This window comes from Engraulis encrasicolus, chromosome 2 (assembly GCF_034702125.1).
Source record: "Engraulis encrasicolus isolate BLACKSEA-1 chromosome 2, IST_EnEncr_1.0, whole genome shotgun sequence".
NCBI lineage: Eukaryota > Metazoa > Chordata > Actinopteri > Clupeiformes > Engraulidae > Engraulis > Engraulis encrasicolus.
The window spans coordinates 40,629,320-40,650,393 of record NC_085858.1 but is presented as its reverse complement, the minus strand read 5'-3'; the positions used below and the strand labels follow the sequence as shown (position 1 = coordinate 40,650,393).

At 45.2% G+C, this 21,074-nt stretch overlaps 2 protein-coding genes across 3 annotated transcripts in view; one reads left to right on the top strand and one right to left on the bottom strand.

Moving 5' to 3' along the window:
• Positions 1-3,843: 3,843 nt before the first annotated feature.
• nif3l1 (NIF3 NGG1 interacting factor 3-like 1 (S. cerevisiae)) lies at positions 3,844-11,709 on the top strand. Of its 2 annotated transcripts, none has more exons than XM_063215672.1 (7): positions 3,844-3,918; positions 4,974-5,766; positions 7,499-7,651; positions 9,114-9,237; positions 9,594-9,732; positions 11,032-11,115; positions 11,299-11,709. In XM_063215672.1, exons 2-7 carry the CDS (start codon positions 4,991-4,993, stop codon positions 11,481-11,483), a joined length of 1,461 nt encoding a protein of 486 aa, XP_063071742.1. In that variant the 5' UTR covers positions 3,844-3,918; positions 4,974-4,990; the 3' UTR covers positions 11,484-11,709. The 2 variants fall into 2 exon arrangements, with proteins under 2 accessions (XP_063071742.1, XP_063071750.1); XM_063215680.1 differs by having other exon boundaries at positions 3,861-3,881.
• A 1,904-nt stretch (positions 11,710-13,613) lies between these two features.
• The window catches only part of LOC134464558 (lysophospholipase D GDPD3-like), an 8,081-nt gene continuing 620 nt past the window's right edge, over positions 13,614-21,074 (bottom strand). Inside the window, exons 2-11 of the mRNA XM_063217983.1 lie at positions 21,055-21,074; positions 19,498-19,540; positions 18,503-18,638; positions 16,827-16,887; positions 15,977-16,095; positions 15,504-15,593; positions 15,044-15,177; positions 14,809-14,868; positions 14,056-14,107; positions 13,614-13,778 (exon numbers count right to left, since the gene is read on the bottom strand). The exon at positions 21,055-21,074 is cut by the window's right edge and continues 182 nt beyond it. Coding sequence (XP_063074053.1) covers positions 13,614-13,778; positions 14,056-14,107; positions 14,809-14,868; positions 15,044-15,177; positions 15,504-15,593; positions 15,977-16,095; positions 16,827-16,887; positions 18,503-18,638; positions 19,498-19,540; positions 21,055-21,074 — 880 coding nt within the window. The remainder of the gene's footprint in view (positions 13,779-14,055; positions 14,108-14,808; positions 14,869-15,043; positions 15,178-15,503; positions 15,594-15,976; positions 16,096-16,826; positions 16,888-18,502; positions 18,639-19,497; positions 19,541-21,054) is intronic.

Below are 21,074 nucleotides of genomic sequence, written 5' to 3'. Positions count from 1 at the left end.
GAAGAGCATAGAGGCCTATATATCATATGCACAATGTGTGGATTCCAATATGTGGACTTCCGCACTCCCTTGCTCAATTGCCTGCCTGTGACCTCATGATGATGTCACTGACGACAGAAAATTATTCAATATCTTTGTGATGGAGTGACCATCACTAGGGTTGTGGGTGTGTTCTGAATAACATGCCAATGAGTCTGGCTCTTTGGTGTAGCGGTCAGAGCACCGGTTTACTACCCCAGAAGGTCTGTGTTCGAGTCCCAGCTGGGCAACTCTACTCCCCTTCGCTACAAATGGTGTCAGAAGTGGGATGGTACCGTGAGGCCATCGGAAGCGTACCCATTGTGTGTAAGCCGTAATTCCATGTGAGGGACCCCCAGGATTGGTGACCACGGTGTGAGGGACCCCAGTGATGGGTGAGGCGTTGATGATGGGGCAATCATGATGGGAGAATCATGATGGGCAGTTGCGTGAAGGATACCATGAGTGTGTGAAGCGCTTCCCGAAGGGAAAGGCAGTGTGATGGAGTGACCATCACTAGGGTTGTGGGTGTGTTCTGACTAACATGCTAATGAGCCTGGCTCTTTGGTGTAGCGGTCAGAGCCCCGGTTTACTACCCCGGTAGATTTGGGTTCGAGTCCCAGCTGGGCAACTCTACTCCCCTTCGCTACAATCTTGCAAAAGCACAATTCTAATGTCATTTTCTCATTTGCAATTGGGATGGCGAATGAAAAACAGTCCCTCAAATGTTGTTGTGGCTAGGCTGACATCTGGGAAACGTAATTGTTTTCTCCACGGAGCCGGGGCCAGAAGGTGGGGCGAGGCCAATCAATCTAGCTCTAAAAAGGCCCAAACCCGGGACAAATTGCAATAGTAATGGTTCCTACTTTTAAGTGATCCTTAAACCCCCTTTTATCACATATTAAAAATCTACAGCTTTATATTTAGTGGAACATACTTTTTTTCAAAGTCAAAGTTGGCAGATTTCCCATTAATTTCTACATAGGGAGACATCATAGGAGATACAAGGTGAATAGGGTAAAATTTTAAACTATAACAAATTAATTTGAAACTTTCACAGTTGGTAACTCACATTCAGGCAAACAATTTTTGTATTGCAAGTTTTCTGAAATATGAGGATGAAATATGCAAATGAGGTCATACTGAAATATGTAAACAGACTAAGCATAAAGCAAATTGCAATACTAATGGTTGATACATTAGATTGATCCTTCAACCCCTCTGCATCACACATTAAAAATCTACTTTCATCAATTGAGTGGAACATACTTTTCCCAAGGTCAAAAGTATCCGATTTTACCCACTGAATGGCAAAATGCATTGGAAATCTGCTACTTCTGACCTTCAAAAAAGTATGTTCCACTAAAGTGATGAAGGTAGATTTTTCCTATGTGATGTAGGGTGGATAAAGTAGGCTATCAATAAAAAGTGAATCATTACTTTTGCAATTTGTTTTATGTTTTGCCCGTTGTTGCATAATTTATCACATAGGGCCTATTTAATTTAGATGTGATCTCATTTGCATATTTAATCATCATATTTCAGACAACTTGCAATACAAAATCTTTGTCTTTGGTTGAGTAAATAACTGTGAAAGTTTCAAATTGATATCTCATTGTTTAAAATGTTATCCTATTACCCAAATATCTAATTTATGGTCTCCCTATGGGGAAATGAATGGGAAATCTCCAACTTTGAAGCTGTAGATTTTTAATACTGTATGTGATTTAGACATACAGTGAGTCCAATAATTATTTGATCCCTATCTCATTTTGTTAGTTTGCCTACTAACAAAGACAAGATCAGTCAATAAATGTAATGATAATATGTATTCTAATATGGAGAGACAGAATATCAAAAAGAAAATCCAGAAAATAACTGTAGAGAATATATATTAATGTATTTCTATTTCAGTGAGCAAAATATGTATTTGATCCCCTGCCAACTGATAACAGTTCTGTTCCCACAGATCAGATAGGCACTTTCCATCAATTTGTCATCTCAATTAAAGACACCTTTACATACTAAGATGCACAAAAGACACATTGAATCAGCAGAATTGGTCCATAGTATGAGTGAATCAATAAGACTCCAACCTTACCAACATGGTAAAGACCAAAGAGCGGTTAAAGGATATCAGGGCCAAGATTTTAGACCTGAACAAAGAGGAAATGGGCTATCAAGCCACAAGAAAGAGACTGGGTATTAAGGACCCAACTGTTGATGCATTTCTTCCAAAATGTAAGGAATGCAAAATGACCATCCATCAGTCTGTCTGGGGTTCTATACAAGATTTGACTTTTTGTAGGGATTCCATAATCATGAGAACAGAAAGAAAGTACCCCAGACCAGTACAGGATGAACCAGGCAATGATATAAAATCTTCTGGGACCAAAATCTCTGAGAAAACTATTGGTAGCACTTAATGCCACAGAGGATTACAATCCTGTAGTGCACACATGGTAACCCTGCTTCAGAAGGAACCTGTGCAGTCCCACCTGAGGTTTGCCAACGAACATCAGACTGGTTTGGGACACGATAAGGAGGTGCTGTGGTCAGATGAAACCAAAATCAAGCTGTTTGGCATTAACACAATTCACTGTGTTAAAGAGAAAGAGAACTGCTGCCTATGATCCCAAGAACACCCTCCTCACCATCATGCATGCAAGTGGTATCATCATGGTTTGAGGGTGCTTGTCTGGCCAAAGCGCAGGACAACTTCACATCATCAACAAATGGATGGAGGGAGACATGTAACGTGCAATCCTGAGTGCCAATGTCCTTCCCTCCACCACTAGAGTGAAGGTGGTCCATTTTTGTATCTCCCAGCACGAGAATATTACACAACATACAGTCAAAGCAATGAAGGAGTGGCTCAAGAAGAAGCATACTAAAGTCATGAAGTGGCCTAGACAGTCTCCAAACATAAACCCAATAGTAATTCTATGGAGGGAACTGAACCTCCCATTTGCCATGCTACAGCTACAAACTATTAATGTTTTAGAGATAATCTGCAAAGAAAAGTGGGAAAAAATCTTTTCTAATATATGCACAAACATTGTCATCAAAAGAAGCATCTGACCTCTCTGCTAGACAACGAGGGCTTTGCCACAAAGTACTTTGTCGTCTTTGGCTAGAGGGGTCAAATACTTATTTGGCTAAATTAAATACAAATCAATTAAAATATATTCTTTTAAGTTATTTTCTGGAATTTCTTTTTGATATTCTGTCTCTCCACGTTAGAATACATATTATCATTACATTTATGGACTGATCATGTCTTTGTTAGTGGGCAAACTGGCAAAATCAGCAAGGGATCAAATACATATTGGACTCACTGTACCTAGGGATTACAAAAAACTTAGAATGATTACTATTGCAATTTTCCCCGGGTCAAACGCTAGATTGACTGGCCTAACAAGCACAAGTGGAGGATGGGAGTGTGCATATTGGAATGCCAGCTGATGATCCTTAAATCTTTTGTTTTATTTGTTCCAGGGCACCCTTGTAAAAGAGAATTTCAACCTCGACGGGTCTATCCTATATGGTAAAATCAAGGTTGAATATTTTTTTAAAAATGCTGACCCTCTCTCATAGCATACTATTTGTTCTTTTTGCCTGTTTTTCTATTACTGCTTAATAAGTCACCCAGTTGAACTGATATAATTCCCCATACAGCTATTCAGCAATGAATTTAGATGAGCAGTGTCTGTTCACAGTACTATCGCATGGAGAGGTCTGTGCTAAAAGACTACATTCCCCATCAGTGGAGCAAGGCTAACAGGAAGTGACGTCTCATGTCGATCTCCGATCTCATTGGTGAGCTGACACAGCAGCAGTCGGCCGCTGGGTAGCAGAATGAGGTAGTTGTATGTCGTGTCTGGCATGCGGAGTGTTTAAGTAAGTTTTCTCGTGCTTGAATGCCAAAACACTCCACAGACAATGTTTATTTGACGTTTGTTGGTGAATCACATGCGTCAGTCATTTTGAATTCGTACAAATCTCCTTCAAATGGGCAATGCTGCTGTTAACGTTAGCACCCTTGTAAAGTAAAGTGTCAAATTGCACATTGTGTTGACAGTAGGTGTGCCATTGCCAGTGTGCCATTCATTATCAGTTTCAAGCCTCCGATATGGTGCATTGTAGTGTTTGCATATTGCTCCTGACATTTTGTGACGGCTATGCTATTCATTTACTTACCCTCTGAATCGCCGTGTGCTGCTGTGCTCTGTCTGTGCATCGTTACAAGGTCTATTTGATCACTGTCACCTTGTTTGAAGCTGTTTATCGCCTGCAATGTAAAGGAAATTTCATGTAACACAATGCATAAGTGGTATTGAATAGAGCCGAAGTCTGTCCTAAGTTTAGCTGGTCTACTACAAATGAACTAGATCATGATAGCAAAAACTAAATCAGTTACGATCAGAGAACTAGTATGGAGTGCACTTTCTACAGTAATGTCCAAAATGCTGCATACATTTGCCTGCATTTCCTATTGGTGAATACGATTTTAACATTGTGTCTAAAATTATTAACAACCCAGTAAGACATGGCCCCTATAAATTAGCTGCCAGAATGACAATGACCAAGTAGCCATGTATTACCAAAGGCCCTGTGTACTGTGATAGTGGTGTAGTGCTATGGTAGTTAACTTTTTTTATTACTGGTGGAACGGTGTGCATTAAGGAGCTGCAGCTTCTTTTCTCGCTCTCTCCTCATGTTCTGTTCTTTTCTCCTCCTCATTCATGACTCAATAGTTGGAGCAGATCAGAGGGTTGCAGGTTCATATCCCACCCTAACTAGCACCTTCATCCATGGTTGAAGTGCCCCTTGAGCAAGGCACCTAACCTCACTTTCCTCAAGGGACTGTATCCAATATCCTGTACCTAAATAACTGTAAGTCGCTTTGACATAAAGCGTCAGCTAAGTGTAATGTTCTCTTCTTTTCTCCCTAGGTCGCCCTCACCTCCTCATGTTCTCTGGGTGTGAAACGGTTCTGCATTCTAGAAGATTCTTCGTCTCGTGTCTCCAACTGCACCCCCATAGACTCTACACCTCTGTCTCCATAGCGATACCTCCCTCCATCACACTCTCCTCCTCCTCCTCATCCTGCTGTCCACAGCGTTCATCCTCCCTTTCACCACATCATCACATTCTTTCCTCTGGCCCTCTCTATCACTCTCTTAACTCTTTCTCCTCCTCATATTTTCTCTCTTCATGCCATCGTCCTATCCATTCCTCATTCTCTAGAAGGCCTTATCACTCTTTATCCTCCTCCATTTTCTCTTCACACTATTCTCCTCTCCCTTCTTCTTCATCGTCCAGAGAGCCTCATCCCTCTCTCCTCCTCCGCCACTCTTTCTCTTCGTCATCCTGTTCCGCTGGAGCGATGGATCTAAAGGAAGTGCTTGATATCCTGGAGCAGCTTGCCCCTCTCTCATTGGCCGAGTCCTGGGACAACGTCGGCCTATTGGTGGAGCCCAGCAAGCCTCGTCCAATCAAAACCATCCTGCTGACCAACGACCTGACGCTGCCCGTCATGGAGGAGGCTGAGGCCATTGGCTGCGACCTGATCGTCTCCTACCACCCGCCGCTGTTTCGACCAATGAAACGGCTGGTGCAGAGGGACTGGAAGCAGCGATTGGCTGTGAGGGCGGTGGAGGGCGGGATGGCCGTGTTCTCTCCTCACACCTCATGGGACAGCGCGAAAGGCGGCCTCAACGATTGGCTCATCGGAGGAGTAGGTAGGTGATGTACTTGCGTACTTCCTGGATGTGTAATGCAGTGGGCTCATTTCATTATCCACACTCGCGTCCTTCCTTGTGCTTGCGGCCTTGTGATGACAGTGAAAGCCGAAACTGGGGAAACTACAACTCCCATTGTCATTGTGACAGAGCACCCCACAGCACACAAGTGAACACTGCACATTGCACACAACAAAATTGCAAGGGGGAAGCCCCAAGTAGCGCCCCAAGGGAGCAGTGCGGCGGGACGGTACCATGCTCAGGGTACCTCAGTCATGGAGGAGGATGGGGGAGAGCACTGGTTAATTACTGGTTAATTACTTCCCCCACCAACCTGGCGGGTCGGGAGTTGTCATTGATGACAGATGTTTAATTCAATATCTCACAAAAGTGCAATTCAAAGGTCAGTTTGTCATTGGGATGTTGAATTTGCAATTGAGATGTTGAATGGAGTAAATTACCCCAAAAGTTGTTGTGACTAGGTTGACAGCAGGGGAACTTTATTGTGTTCTCCATGGAGGCGGTGTGTCAGTGAAGCACGGGGCCACAGCCACTAGTCAAAGACAGGGGTTAAGACCAGGGGGGCAGGATTTGGCTGATTAGCTTCGCCGCTTAGCAAGGCACTTCCCCATTCGCCATTTTCACAAATTCTCATTTCCGACCCCACTTGTGATTGGTGGGTGCGTGAGTTTAGTGTTGGGCACACATACCTTTACAGGTTTGTGGTTGGGCACCTCCATGCATCCAATGTCCGTCTTCTATATATCTTTCTAGTCATACGTAAGTCAGTCAGTAACGTGGCACGTAATTGGCTGAGTAAACTGTTGGCGGAAACGACAACATCTTTGAAGCTGAAAAAATCGTTCAATTTTGGCTGAATTCACTAGCCTAGCATTTCCCATTGAAATGACTGGAGGCGGGACTTATTCACTCTCTCCAGTTCTTATACTACCTCCATGGTTAGGACAATGGACTGGACGTAGTGGGTTCCTTTCAATATCTAACCTCCCGTCCTCTCCTTCTGCTTATGACCTCCTGCTTCGCTGACGTCTTACCTTCATGGAGAAGATGTAAAGTTTCCCCACTGTCAACAACATATGGGGGGACTTTTCCCCATCCAACATCCCGACTGCAAATGGGACATTAACATTAGAATTGCACTTTTACGAGATACTGAAATACACTTCTGTCGTCAGTGACGTCATCACGAGGCCACAAGCAGGCAAGTGAGCAAGAGAGGACAGGAGTTTGGATATTAGAAAGACCCCCACCCCCACCCCCAGTCTCGCGCGCCATCCTACGTACTTCCGCCAAGACACTTGGCTCCGAACTACGTCTGGTACCTGTCCTCTGTGGAGCGATGTTGACCGGTAGGATTTTCGCTGGTGTTCTGACAAACGGTCCTACATTGTAATTTTATCCTACGGTAGGATGTTCTGTCAGACATGTCTGTTAAACGGTCCTACATCGCCATAGATAGACGTCAGACATGTTTGTTCAACAACTTCTGATTCCTGATTTTTCAGAAAATGCCCTTCCTGCTTCCTGCAATCGCGTCAAATCAAACAAAGTCCAGACCATGAATACGAAATGGAAATGGTAGTATTATGGGATGGTCAGGACCAGGCTACCCCCACCCACTCTCCTCTCCTTTCCTCTCCTCTCCTCTTTTCGCCACTCCTCTCATCTTATCTTATCCTCTCCTCTCCTCTCCTCTCTTCTTCTCCTATAGGTAGTGGCAGTGTGTCCGTGTTGAGCCAGGCCCAGTGCAGCGCCCCCCAGAGGCAGAAGTTGGAGTTCACCGTTAAGAATCAGGAGCAGCTAGACGCCATCATGGCCGAGCTGAAAGAGACACCAAACATCAACACACTACAATATACTACTGTCAGGTAACACACACGCACACACACACACACACACACACACCCACACACACACACACACACACACACCAAATATCAACACACTACAATATACTACTGTCAGGTAACACACACACACACACACACATACACACATACACACATACACACACACACACACACACACACACACACACACACACACACACACACACACACACACACACACACACACACACACAAACACACACACACCAAACATCAACACACTACAATATACTACTGTCAGGTAACACACACACACACACACACACACACACACACACACACACACACACACACACACACACACACACACACACACACACACACACACACACACACACACCAAACATCAACACACTACAATATACTACTGTCAGGTAACACACACACACACACACACACCACACACACACACACACACACACACCAAACATCAGCACACTACAATATTACTGTCAGGTAACACTCACACACACACACACACACACTCACACACACACACACCGGACATAAACACACTACAATAATACTACTGTCAGGTAACACGCACGCACGCACGCACGCACGCACGCACGCACGCACGCACGCACGCACGCACGCACGCACGCACGCACGCACGCATATATTACTGTCAGGTAACACTCACACACACACACACACACACACACACACACACACACACACACACACACACACACACACACACACACACACACCAAACATCAACACACTACAATATACTACTGTCAGGTAACGCGTGTGCGCGCGCACACACATACGCACACACACACACACACACACACACACACACACACACACACACACACACACACACACACACACCGGACATAAACACACTACAATATACATGGGTTCTAAATTTAGTTTGTAACCTGACTGTGCGAACCTAGCTGCGCACAACTCAACCTCTGATGGTTGGAAACTGCTGTCGTTCAAAAAATTAGTTCACGTGGTTGGCTGCCAGTGTCTTGCCCCTCCTCATAACATCGTGTTGATAAACACTGAGAACCCATGTATACTACTGTCAGGTAACACACACACACACACACACACACACACACACACACACACACACACACACACACACACACACACACACACACACACACACACACACACACACACACCAGAGAGACAGAGACCACTGCCAGGTTCCTTATCTCCAGTAGATGGCATTGTTCACTTGGTTCTTCATACACATTATTTTAGTCCGATGTTCCTCTCTCACTCTCTCTCCATTCTCCCTCTTTCTACCCTCCCTTGCTCCTTCTCTCCCACCCTCTCTCTCCATCTCTCTGCATCTCTCTCTCTCTACCCTCCATCACACCTTTTGGTCCAATAAAGGACTTCTTAAACCCCTCTCTCTCTCTCTCTCTCTCTCTCTCTCTCTCTCTCTCTCTCCCTCTGTCTCTATCCCCCCCAGGTTGGAGTCTGATGGATTCCATGCGAGTGTGGTGTGTGGTGGCTCGGTGCTGCCCTCGTGTGTTCAGGTGCTGTTAGGACATGCAGCAGTGGGCCCCAGCATGCGCATCACCCAGCTACAGCAGGTGAGACAAGAGAACATGGAAGATAAAAACGTTTAATACACATTTGTGAGTTACATGTTTGAAAGTTACCTATTGGCAACCTCTTTTTCCTCCTCTTTCTGCTCCTCCTCGATTTTCTTCCTCTTCATCACTTTCACCACTTTGTCATCTCCTCCTCCTCTCCTCTGTCCCCCTCCTCATCCTCTCCTCTCCTCATCCTCTCCTCTCCTCATCCTCTCCTTTCCTCCTCTCCTCCTCCTCTCCTGCTACTCCTCCTCCTCTTCGCCACCTCCTACTCTCCTCTTCCTTCTCCTCTTCTTCTCCTCTCCTTCCAACCTCCTCCTCTTCTTCCTTCTCCGCTTCCTCTTCCTCCTCAGTCTCCCCTGATTGGCTGTGGCCAGGGCCGCCTGTGTCACCTGAGTGAGCCGGTAACCGTGGCGACGGCTGTGCAGCGTATGAAGGCTCACCTGGGGCTGCCACACCTGAGACTGGCACTCGGACACCAGAAGACCACAGGTGAGGGGGGGGGGGGGGGTGGGGCAGGGCAGAGTGGGGGGGGGGGGGGGGGGGGGGTTGGCACTCGGACACCAGAAGACGTGGGGAGAGGAGAGAGGGAGGGGGCGGGGTGGAGGAGAGAGAGAGAGAGAGAGAGAGAGAGAGAGAGAGAGAGAGAGAGAGAGAGAGGAGAGAGAGAGAGAGAGAGAGAGAGAGAGAGAGAGAGAGAGAGAGAGAGAGAGAGAGGAGAGAGAGAGAGAGAGAGAGAGAGAGAGAGTGGGTGGGTGGGGGGGAGAGAGAGGGACGGATAGAGAGGGATGGATAGATGGAGAGAGAGAACGAGAGAGAGTGACAAAGAGAGCGAGTGAGAGAGAGAGAGGCTACCACACCTGAGACAAGTATTTGAAAAATCAGGAGTATGAACGAGGGCAATATGAGATGAAGAGGAAAAGAGTTTAGAGCTCTATGGGTGTGAGAAGAGATCAGGAGGCGTGGAGGGAGGAGAAGAGAGCAAGAGGTGAGGAGGAGGATAACAAGAGAGCAGGAGGCGTGGAGGAGGAGAAGAGAGCAGGAGGTATGGAAGAGGAGAAGAGAGCAGAGTACCTCAGTCATGGAGGAGGATGGGGGAGAGCAGTGTTTCTCAACCTTTTCTTAGGCTAGGCACCCTTTCAATTCATGAAAAATTTCAAGGCACCCCAAACCAACAAGCCGTAACATGGCATCGCATCCGATACCACACAAGCTTAGAAAAGTAACACATTTGGAGACATCACACGACCTACGTTCGAAGTTGCAGCTGACTGGGCCGACCTACAGTATATTTACTTTATTGTGCGTAAATGGCAGATGAAATATTCCACTGACTTCAATTTAATCCACTGAATTTATTTATGAGCCACATTTCTGCGGCACCCCTGAGGGCGGCCCGTGGCACCCCAGGGTGCCCCGGCACCCCTGTTGAGAAACACTGGGGGAGAGCACTGGTTAATTACTCACCCCACCAACCTGGCGGGTCGGATGTCGAACCGGCAACCTTTGGGCTACAAGTCTGACGCTCTAACCGCTTACCCATGACTGGCCTCAAGTGGGAGTAGTGATGAAGCGAAAGAAAGACAAACACTGTCGTATGTGTATTGGAGTCAGTGGAAGACTTTGGCATTGAAGGATGAAACACTATACAAAAGTGTGCTAACTAAGTGTGTGTGTGTGTGTGTGTGTGTGTGTGTGTGTGTGTGTGTGTGTGTGTGTGTGTGTGTGTGTGTGTGTGTGTGTGTGTGTGTGTGTGTGTGTGTGTGTGTGTGTGTGTGTGTGTGTGTGTAGAGTCCCTGGTGAGCTCCGTAGCAGTGTGTGCAGGATCAGGAGCGTCCGTTCTACAGGGAGTCAAAGCAGACCTCTACATCACAGGTAACACACACACACACACCCTTTGCAACCCCACTCCCTGGTCAGGCTTCCTATTCCAATAAAACGTCACATAAATCACAATATAGAAGTATACAATTACATGTTATCTTAAAACATGCCTCCTATATCATTATTCAAAAATAAAAATAATATAATGTGTGATTTTGTTCCGTGGTCCTCCAGGTGAGATGTCGCATCACGAGGTGCTGGACGCGGTTGCCACGGGGACCAGTGTGATCCTGAGTGACCATAGTAACAGCGAGCGCGGCTTCCTGGCCGTCGTCAGGGAGAGGCTCACCGTCCGCCTGCCCGACTCCATAACCGTGGCGATCTCAAAGACTGACAGAGACCCCCTGGAGGTGGTCTGACCAATCACAAGCTGAGCTGGTGACTACACTGACCAATCAGAGCAGACATCGATGACCCCTCATGAGAAATTGGACAGTTTAAAATCTAAGTGATCCAGGTTCCTCAATGGCTGTGGCTTTACATTAAATGTTACTTTAAATGTTGACAGCACACTGTGGAGGTGTTGTTACCATGTCTGTATATTTTGACATCCATCCATGTCAATAAAGTAATTATGATGGCGAAGCTGTGTGTCTCTTTAGGTCTATACTATGCAACACTATTTAACACAGGACCCTGTTTCTCGACAGTGACGTTGTTAACTAGTTAGCAACTTATAAGTTGCCAATGGGAAATTGCATTGCAACCAATTATGTTGCTAGCTTAGTTAGCAACGACACTGTCGAGAAACGGGGTCCAGGTCTCTAACTGTAGGCCTACGTGCTACGTGTACATGCACAACTGAAAACATCTGAACAAAAGGAAAACACCACCTGTTACTTATGTATACACAGTCATTTAAACTACTCACCACTTGGGCCTGCTGTTGGCCTTATGTGTTGCAGACTACTGTAGATTGTTAATTTAAACTGTGATTGGCACAGTCACACCCTTTTGCTGTAATCACAGTCACCACAATACACAGATATGGTCAATTCATAGACATGGTTACTTTTATTCATAACTTAATCATATAATGTAATAAATACAAAACAAATACAGGTAAAACAAATGATCATTAAATATTTGAAAAGGTGGTAATCAGAGAAGAGTAATAATACACAAGAATTGGGCTGGGTATCGCAGCCATGTTCCTGTATCGATTCGATTTCAATTCTTAGGGCTTTGAATTGATTAATCACGATTCAATTCGATTCATTCTGAATCGATTCAATCCGTTCCCTTCTTGGTGCAAGGATTTCCCCCAAAAGATGCTGTTGCCTATTTTTATATAAAAATGTCAAAGGGCTGTGGCTTGACAGTGTTAACAGATTCCTAATTTGTAATAAGTAGGACTAGGCCTTATTGACTAATACCGACTGGGTATTTTCCATAGACCTAAATTAAACAAAAAGAAAAAGAACAAAACAGTCGATTTTGTGCCCTGTGAATTGATTATGTGAATTTTAAAAGAAATCGATCGATTATCGATTACATCTATTATTTTACCCAGCCCAGGTAGAACACACACACAGACATACAGCAGTGAATTTCAGTGTGTGTTAACCAATGAGAGTGAATAATATTCAATCAATGGTGTTAACCCATTGTAGCCTAAGGCACCAGCAAAAAACGCCTGCTGAATGCCTAATCCTATTTTGGGAAAAGGTGCCCTCTGCCTATTAAAACCTAAATATCTCAGCCTCCGAAGCATATAAAAACATGAAATAAGTTACATTTAAAAGCTAGTACCTTCATTTTACATTAGAATGTGTTCATTCAGCTCTAACATAGGCCTACCCACATTGTGAATAACAAAGCTCAAATCTCAAGAGCCTGAATGCAGCATATACTTTGCTCCAGGCGCTAAAGGTCAAACAGTGTATATGCAGCATCAGGCTAAAATGGGTTACAGTGAGAAGTGTATGGGTTACAGTGTATGGGTTACAGTGAGAAGTGTATGGGTTACAGTGTATGGGTTACAGTGAGAAGTGTATGGGTTACAGTGTATGGGTTACAGTGAGAAGTGTATGGGTCCATTCTATTATCCTAACTCCCATCTTCCACCTCTACTTGTGGCCTCACACTTCACTGATGTCCTGCATGCGTGGAGAAAACAATGTTTCCCCTGCCTAGCCACAACAACATTTGGGGTACTTTTTCCCCATTTTAACATCCCGATTGCAAATGAGAAAATTACTTTTGAATTGAGTGTTTGCAAGATGTGGAATTAAACGTCTGTCGTCAATGATGTCTTGCAGTGTCATCACGAGGCCACAGGCACATGGTTTGACGGGAGTCTGGAGATTGGAAAGAACCGTGTGTGTGTGTGTGTGTGTGTGTGTGTGTGTGTGTGTGTGCGTGCGTGCGTGCGTGCGTGCGTGCGTGCGTGCGTGTGTGTGTGCGTGCGTGCGTGCGTGCGTGCGTGCATGTGTGTGTGTGTGTGTGTGTGTGCGTGTGCGTGTGCGTGTGCGTGTGTGTGTGTGATTTTAGCAGTTCTTCTTCCTCTCGGCCTCAGCGATGGCCGGGACAGGGTCAGGGTGTCTCCTCAGCCAATCAGATAGGAGTGTTGGGTAGTCTGACATCACGCCTGTCGCCCCGGCGTCAAACGCAGCCTGGATGTCACTGTCCTCGTTACACACAAACAGGTGCACCTGCAAAACACACACACACACACACACACACACACACACACACACACACACACACACACACACAGAGTCAGATATACAGTAGTATGTTATAGATACAAGTGGACCTGCAACAGTCAACACACACAGGGTGGTTGGGTAAAATTAAGGTACATTTAAATAGCATTTTATGCTATTTCAAAATGTTTACATTTCTATGTACTGCATATCATGTTAGATTAGGCGCTCATAGAATACAAATATTATTATTATAGATATCTGTCTGTCGTTAGAAATGTACCTGCATGCCCCTCTTCACCAGGTGTTCAAATAGAGCCTTCCTCATGGTCAGCCTGGGACAGAGAGGAGAGGGAGAAATTAACAATATTCGAAACACAGGAGAGAGAAATGAACGAGGGGAGGCAGGATAATGTTCTTATACAGTATGTTCAGAACGAGTGTGAGTAGGTGTAGTGTTCAAATAGATCAGTCTGGTACAGAGAGGATAGGGAGAAATGAATGATATGAGAAAACACATTCAGAATGCACATGAGAGGAGAATGGGATCTTACTGTATTTTATAGCCAAATAGAGTTGGTGAGGAGATGACATGATCTTACTATGTTGAAAATTAGTAGAGTAGAGTAGAGTGGTATATGATTTTATTATTTTGAGGATGAGTGGAGAAGAGTGGAGTGGTATGATATGATCTTATCATGTCCTGAATGAGCATGTGAATACTTGATATACGATTTGATTTTAATCAGACTGAGTTGCTGAGGAGTTGATATGATCATATGATGTTGAGAATGAGAGTGTGGGTAGGTGACATGATCTTACTATGTTGTGAATGGTTAGAGTAGAGTAGAGTGGAGTGGTGTGAGTAGGTGATATGGTCATTATGTTGTGAATGAGAAGAACAGAGTAGTAGAGTAGAGTACAGAGGTGTGATGTGATCTTATTATGTTCGAAATGAGTAGAGTAGAGTAGAGTAGAGTAGAGTAGAGTAGAGTAGAGTAGAGTAGAGTAGAGTAGAGTGATACTATGCTCTTACTTGTCGTAAAGGAAGGCTCCAAGTCTGGTCCTCAGCTCTCTGTGCTCAGGGGTGTATTTCCTGTTGGGACAGGAAGTGAAGAACCAGAGCTCAGATCCCTTAATCAAACACGCATGCACACACTCACATGTACACACACACACACACACACACACACACACACACACACACACACACACACACACACACACACACACACACACACACACACACACACACACACACACTCCCTCACCTGTTGAAGATGCGTGGTAGGTAGAACTGCAGTAGTGTTTCTCTAAGTGATATGAATGGCAGCAGGCCGGTGTAGAACAGGATCAGCAGCTGCAGACTACGCTCTATGGTGAAGCTGAACGGCATGTCTGGGTTCTACACACACACACACACACACACACACACACACACACACACACACACACACACACACACACACACACACACACACACACACACACACACACACACACACACACACACACACACAATGACAAAAGAGTTTTCACTACAAAATAATTTTAAACGTGATTCTTGACGTGCTTGCACACACACACAAGCAAATGTCTCACATCAATGAACACACACACACACACACACACACACACACACACACACACACACACACACACACACACACACACACACACACACACACACACACACACACACACACACACACACACACACACACACCGTACCTGTTCCCTGCATTTGTTCATAAGGTTATCTCTCTCAGAGGCCCAAACTGTGATGGCGTCTCTCCCATATGACTTCACCAGAGATGCAACCTACAGGAAGCGCGCACACACATACACACACACACACACACACACACACAAACACACACATGTTATGGTGATGTTGAGACTGGGTGTTGTTCTACCCTCTGTATGAGCTGGTGGCTGCTATGGTTACGTGGGTGCTGCTGTACCTTCTGTATGAGCTGGTGGTTACTATGGTTACGTGGGTGCTGTTTTACCTTCTATATGAACTGGTGGTTGCTATGGTGACGTGGGTGCTGTTGTACCTTCTGTATGAGCTGGTGGTTGCTATGGTGACGTGGGTGCTGTTGTACCTTCTGTATGAGCTGGTGGTTACTATGGTTACGTGGGTGCTGCTGTACCTTCTGTATGAGCTGGTGGTTGCTATGGTTACGTGGGTGCTGTTGTACCTTCTGTATGAGCTGGTCGTTGTCCTCTTTGACCTCAATGTTGATGGGCATGGAGGGGAAGGCCTTGAAGACGTCCTCCAGCAACACAAACCTCCTGTCCTCTCCTGAGCTGTAGTGGCCTACAGAACAAACAACACGTCAGCTTCCACATAGCAACAGCCGTAACCAGGGGCGGACACGTCAGCTTCCACATAGCAACAGCCCTAACCAGGGGCGGACACGTCAGCTTCCACATAGCAACAGCCGTAACCAGGGGCGGACACGTCACCTTCCACATAGCAACAGCCCTAACCAGGGGCGGACACGTCAGCTTCCACATAGCAACAGCCGTAACCAGGGGCGGACACGTCACCTTCCACATAGCAACAGCCCTAACCAGGGGCGGACACGTCACCTTCCACATAGCAACAGCCGTAACCAGGGGCGGACACGTCAGCTTCCACATAGCAACAGCCGTAACCAGGGGCGGACACGTCAGCTTCCACATAGCAACAGCTGTAACCAGGGGCCAGACATCCAGAGGTGTTAAAGTAAAAGTAAAAGTAAATTCATGATGTACTGTACAAGCACATGATATTACATAGCTGTTACACCATCTACTCCATTTTGCCTAATGAGATAGACTGTGTTGTTACTAAAAAAGACAAACAAGAACTCATCACAAGCCGCCAGTGCAGAGTCAGCTGATCGTAAGACAAGTACGCAGGTCTACTGGTTATCCAGATAAGTTACCTGTATTGGAAGGAAACGGTGTTTGTTTTCTTTCTTTTTTTTAAAGTTTATACTTTTACTTTTGAATCCTCTTTCTATGAGTTATGTGCCATGAATGAACTTGGGACATGTAACTCACCGATGTTGAAGGTGACCTCCAGATTCTCTTTGTAGAGGGGTCCTGAAGGTCCTGAAAGGTCCTGAAAGATAAAAGCAGACAATGGAGAAGATCCCCGTTTTCATATATGACAAGTGCAATTTTCCGAGCCATGGTGAATGCTTAGAATTTGATGATGGTAGTCACTGCTGAACTGGTCCTAGGGCATACCGGGCATTTGCCCGGTGGCCTGATGTGTGATTTAATTTTTTTTTTAAATTCAAGCCAAAGCTGTTTTGAAACGTCGCAAGCCACATCACCTTCACTGCAGACCACTTTCGGTAACATAGTCGTGGTTGTAAAAGTATTCATGAAAAAGGTAACATTTGTGAATGAGCAGCATGCATTCTAGAAACGAGCTACTAAAAATATTGCATGGTGCACCTGTCGTGTTGCTTCGCGTTGTGGCATTCAGTAATGCCAAGCTTTACGAGGCACACTGTATTTGCACTCCCAGTATGTGTATAATGTTGCAACTTCAACATTTCACCCGGATATTTTTATTTTCAAGTGGACGTTCTGCTCTTTCCTGAATCTGGTGGTGTGCCGTCCATGAGCCACTGGCAGTATTTTAGCAATGGAAATCCCACCGACGTTCGCAAACAAACTGGAACTTACCTATACGAAACCTTAATCACAAATTCTGCACATTGTTTATCGTGAAGCATTTCATGCAGAGGCCTTGTGAGTGATGGCTGAGCCGTCACATCAACATTTGGGTTGGAATCCAGTCCAGTTGGAGTGCTACCTGGAACTACGCTAGTACTTTGTAAAGATGGTGCTCTTAGGTGACAGGCTGTGTTCATTTTAAAAGTTGTAAAATACCAAAGCACTCATCTTCTTTTTTGTTAAAATGCTTTTATTTTAATGGACTTAACATGATTAAAAAGCATTCAAAGTGTTTTAATCATGTTATGCCCATTAAAACAAAAGCATTTTATCTACAAAGAAGATGAGTGCCTTGGTATTCTACAACTTTTAATCTAGGTTGGAATGTTGAAGCTGCGGTGACCTTGTGATAATTCTGCCGAATTCAGTCGAAGAGCCATGAACACACCAGTGCAAGGGAGAGGGAGGAGAGGGCGAGCGAGAGAGAGACAAGGGGATGGAACGAAACCACAGGTTTAGAGAAAACAGAACAATCCACTGACCTAGGTCACCTGTGGCTTCAAGGTCAGTGGGCTGTGGTCAGTGGATTATTCTGTTTTCTCTGCACCCATCCTCTCCACCCATCACTCCATCCTCTTGTCTCTCGTCTCTGCAGAACAGTAGTTCTGATTCTATATATCCTTGAGCAAGGCACCAAACCCGACATTGCTCCAGGGACTGTAACCAATACCCTGAAAAATAAAAGTTGTAAGTCGCTTTGAATAAATGATAGCGTCAGCTAAGTGCAATGTAATGAAATGTAATGTAATGTATTCTGGATTATTTTTTGGAAATAGGGTTATCTAGTGACTTTAAGCAGGCCAGAACTGGGCCAAAAGCTTGCATTAAGCAGGCCAAAACTGGGCCAAAAGCATGGCTTAAGCATCCCAGACCTGGGCCAAAAGCTTGCCTTAAGCAGGCCAGACCTGGGCCAAAAGCGTGCCTTAAGCAGGCCAGACCTGGGCCAAAAGCTTGCCTTAAGCCGGGTAAATATGTGTTTGTGTTCCCACCTGCAGGTTGAGAGAGGAGATGTCGACGTCAACCCCCGTCTGCCTCAGCAGGTTCCCGTCATGTGACACGATCACATGACCATCCTTAGTCATGTGACAGTCCAGCTCAAACATGTCTGCCCCCACCGCTTTAGCACTACAGAGAAGTAGAATAGAATAACTGATTTCATTCCAATATGCACAGTCCCGTCCTCAACTTGTGCCTGTGGCCTCACATTTTGCTGACGCCCCGCCTCCGTAGAGAAAACAATAAAGTCAGCCTTGCTACAAACATTTTTGGGAGACTGTTCTTCATTCACCATCCCGATTGCAAATGAGGAAATGACTTTAGAAGTGTGCTTTTGCAAGATAATGAATTAATTTTCTGTCATGAGTGACATCATCATGTGGTCACAACAAGCAGGCAAGTGAGCAAGGGAGGAAAGAATTCGCATATTGGAATCCACCCATTGTATTTGTATAGCACCATTTCATGCAAGATATGCAACACAACATACTTAACAGTTAGATTAACATCAATATTGAAAACAAAAAAATAATTAAAACGAAAGTAAAGCATAAAATAGATAAGAGAAATAAGATAAAATTGAGTTAAGCTGGAATATAGGAGACAAGCGGAAATAAAATATCTAAGAGGCATGAAATCCACAAGAATCAGGAACGCTGTAGACGTTGTGGCTGACATTGCTAATATTTTCTACGTATGTGTTAAAATGGGAGAAGAGAAACACATGTAAAGGAGGAACAGATGGAGGGAGAAATGAAAGACAGGAAAGATGGGTATAGTCTGACAAAGAGAGGAGATGGTAGAAAAAAGAGAAGTAACAGAAAGAGGTATTGAAGATTATGAAATGCTTGAGAGGAAAGGTTCCGGAACAGTAGAGAGCAGGTTCTGGATTACTAGCAGGTTCCAGAACACTAGAGAGCAGATTCTGGGAACACTAGAGAGCAGGTTCCGGAAAGAAAGTGAAATAAAAAGAGGAAATGTCACTCACTGGTTAAACGCCTCCATGGTACTCTCCAGCTTCTCTCCACACCCTGTAACACACACACACACACACACACACACACACACACACACACACACACACACACACACACACACACACACACACACACACACACACACACACACACACACACACACACACACACACACACACAGACTTAGTGCATGACGGGCCTATCTGCTGTGGTGAGTAGACCACTGTCAGTGCCAAGCCATATGATTTCTACACAGCACCTTTGCTATGTGATCCAGACATTATCTGACCCAGACATGGCATCACAGCAACTTGGAGAACACGGCGACTTGAACCATCTATCACGTTTGTGCACTGGGAAGCCGACAGAGGGGGACAAAGGGGTTACTTGTCCCGGGCCCAGGGAAAGAGGGGCCCCAGAATTGGATCCTCATTACATTGTATGTATTGGGTTTGGGGGCCCTTTCAGATGTCTTTGTCCCTGACCCAGCCAACGCTGTCAGCGACCCTGTTTGTGCATCACAACTTATCTCATGCTCCACAACGCCCCGTCACAGGTGTGGGTTAGGGGTGGTTTTGGTCTGGACACAATTTCGCCATTTCCTTTGCTTTTTTCGCTCTTGTTGCATCATAAACGTTGCTTTTTACTGACAAATTAGCGTTTAGCAACAGAAATTCACAGACACGGCGGGAAAACTCTGCGAGCCTGGTCATGTGACCAAAAAATGCTTTTCTGCGGTGTGGTAGACCATGACTGACCATGCAAAATTGTTGCACCACAACGCGGAAAGCACAAGCGGGAAATACAAACACCTTTGAGTCAGGGCCAGATTATCCACAAGGGCCAGTTACAGCCAGTTAGAGGGAAACATATGAAACAAACCAGATTGCTTAGCTGAAACAAACTACATAAATATTGTTGATAAAGGGGGGCACCTGCGAAGTGTAGTGCCCGGGGGCAGCACAGTGTCTTAGTACGGTCCTGTCCAGAGTTGAAATCCTCAATAGATGGTAAGTGCTATGGCGGATGATAGCCTACTGTCGTGGTTCTCAACCTGGGGTTCGTGCCCCCCCTGGGGTACGGCAGAAATTGGAGGGGGTACGCATTTGGTTTGCATTGATGTTGTGACCAAAATTCTGCTTGTGAATATTACAATTAGGCTGAATCAAAACCAAAAAATATATAACAAAGTGTATTTTGGTCCCCATGTACAGTCATAAAGGTATTGATTGTCTCGAGCAAGAGTCATTGTAATTAAGCATTTAAATCATTTGTTAGTGCGTATACACGTGTAGAAGTTTGGGTTAGGGGTGCATGACTTGTCCTGGGCACGGGTAAGGGCCTTTAGGAGAAAAAGCTGAAAAACCACTGGCCCAGTTTGGTTTATCATGTACAAAAAGCAGACTGTACTGTGTGTGTGTGTGTGTGTGTGTGTGTGTGTGTGTGTGTGTGTGTGTGTGTGTGTGTGTGTGTGTGTGTGTGTGTGTGTGTGTGTGTGTGTGTGTGTGTGTGTGTGTGTGTGTGTGTGTGTGTGTGTGTGTGTGTGTGTGTGTGTGTGTGTGTGTTACCTCCTCTATGCGCGATGTTC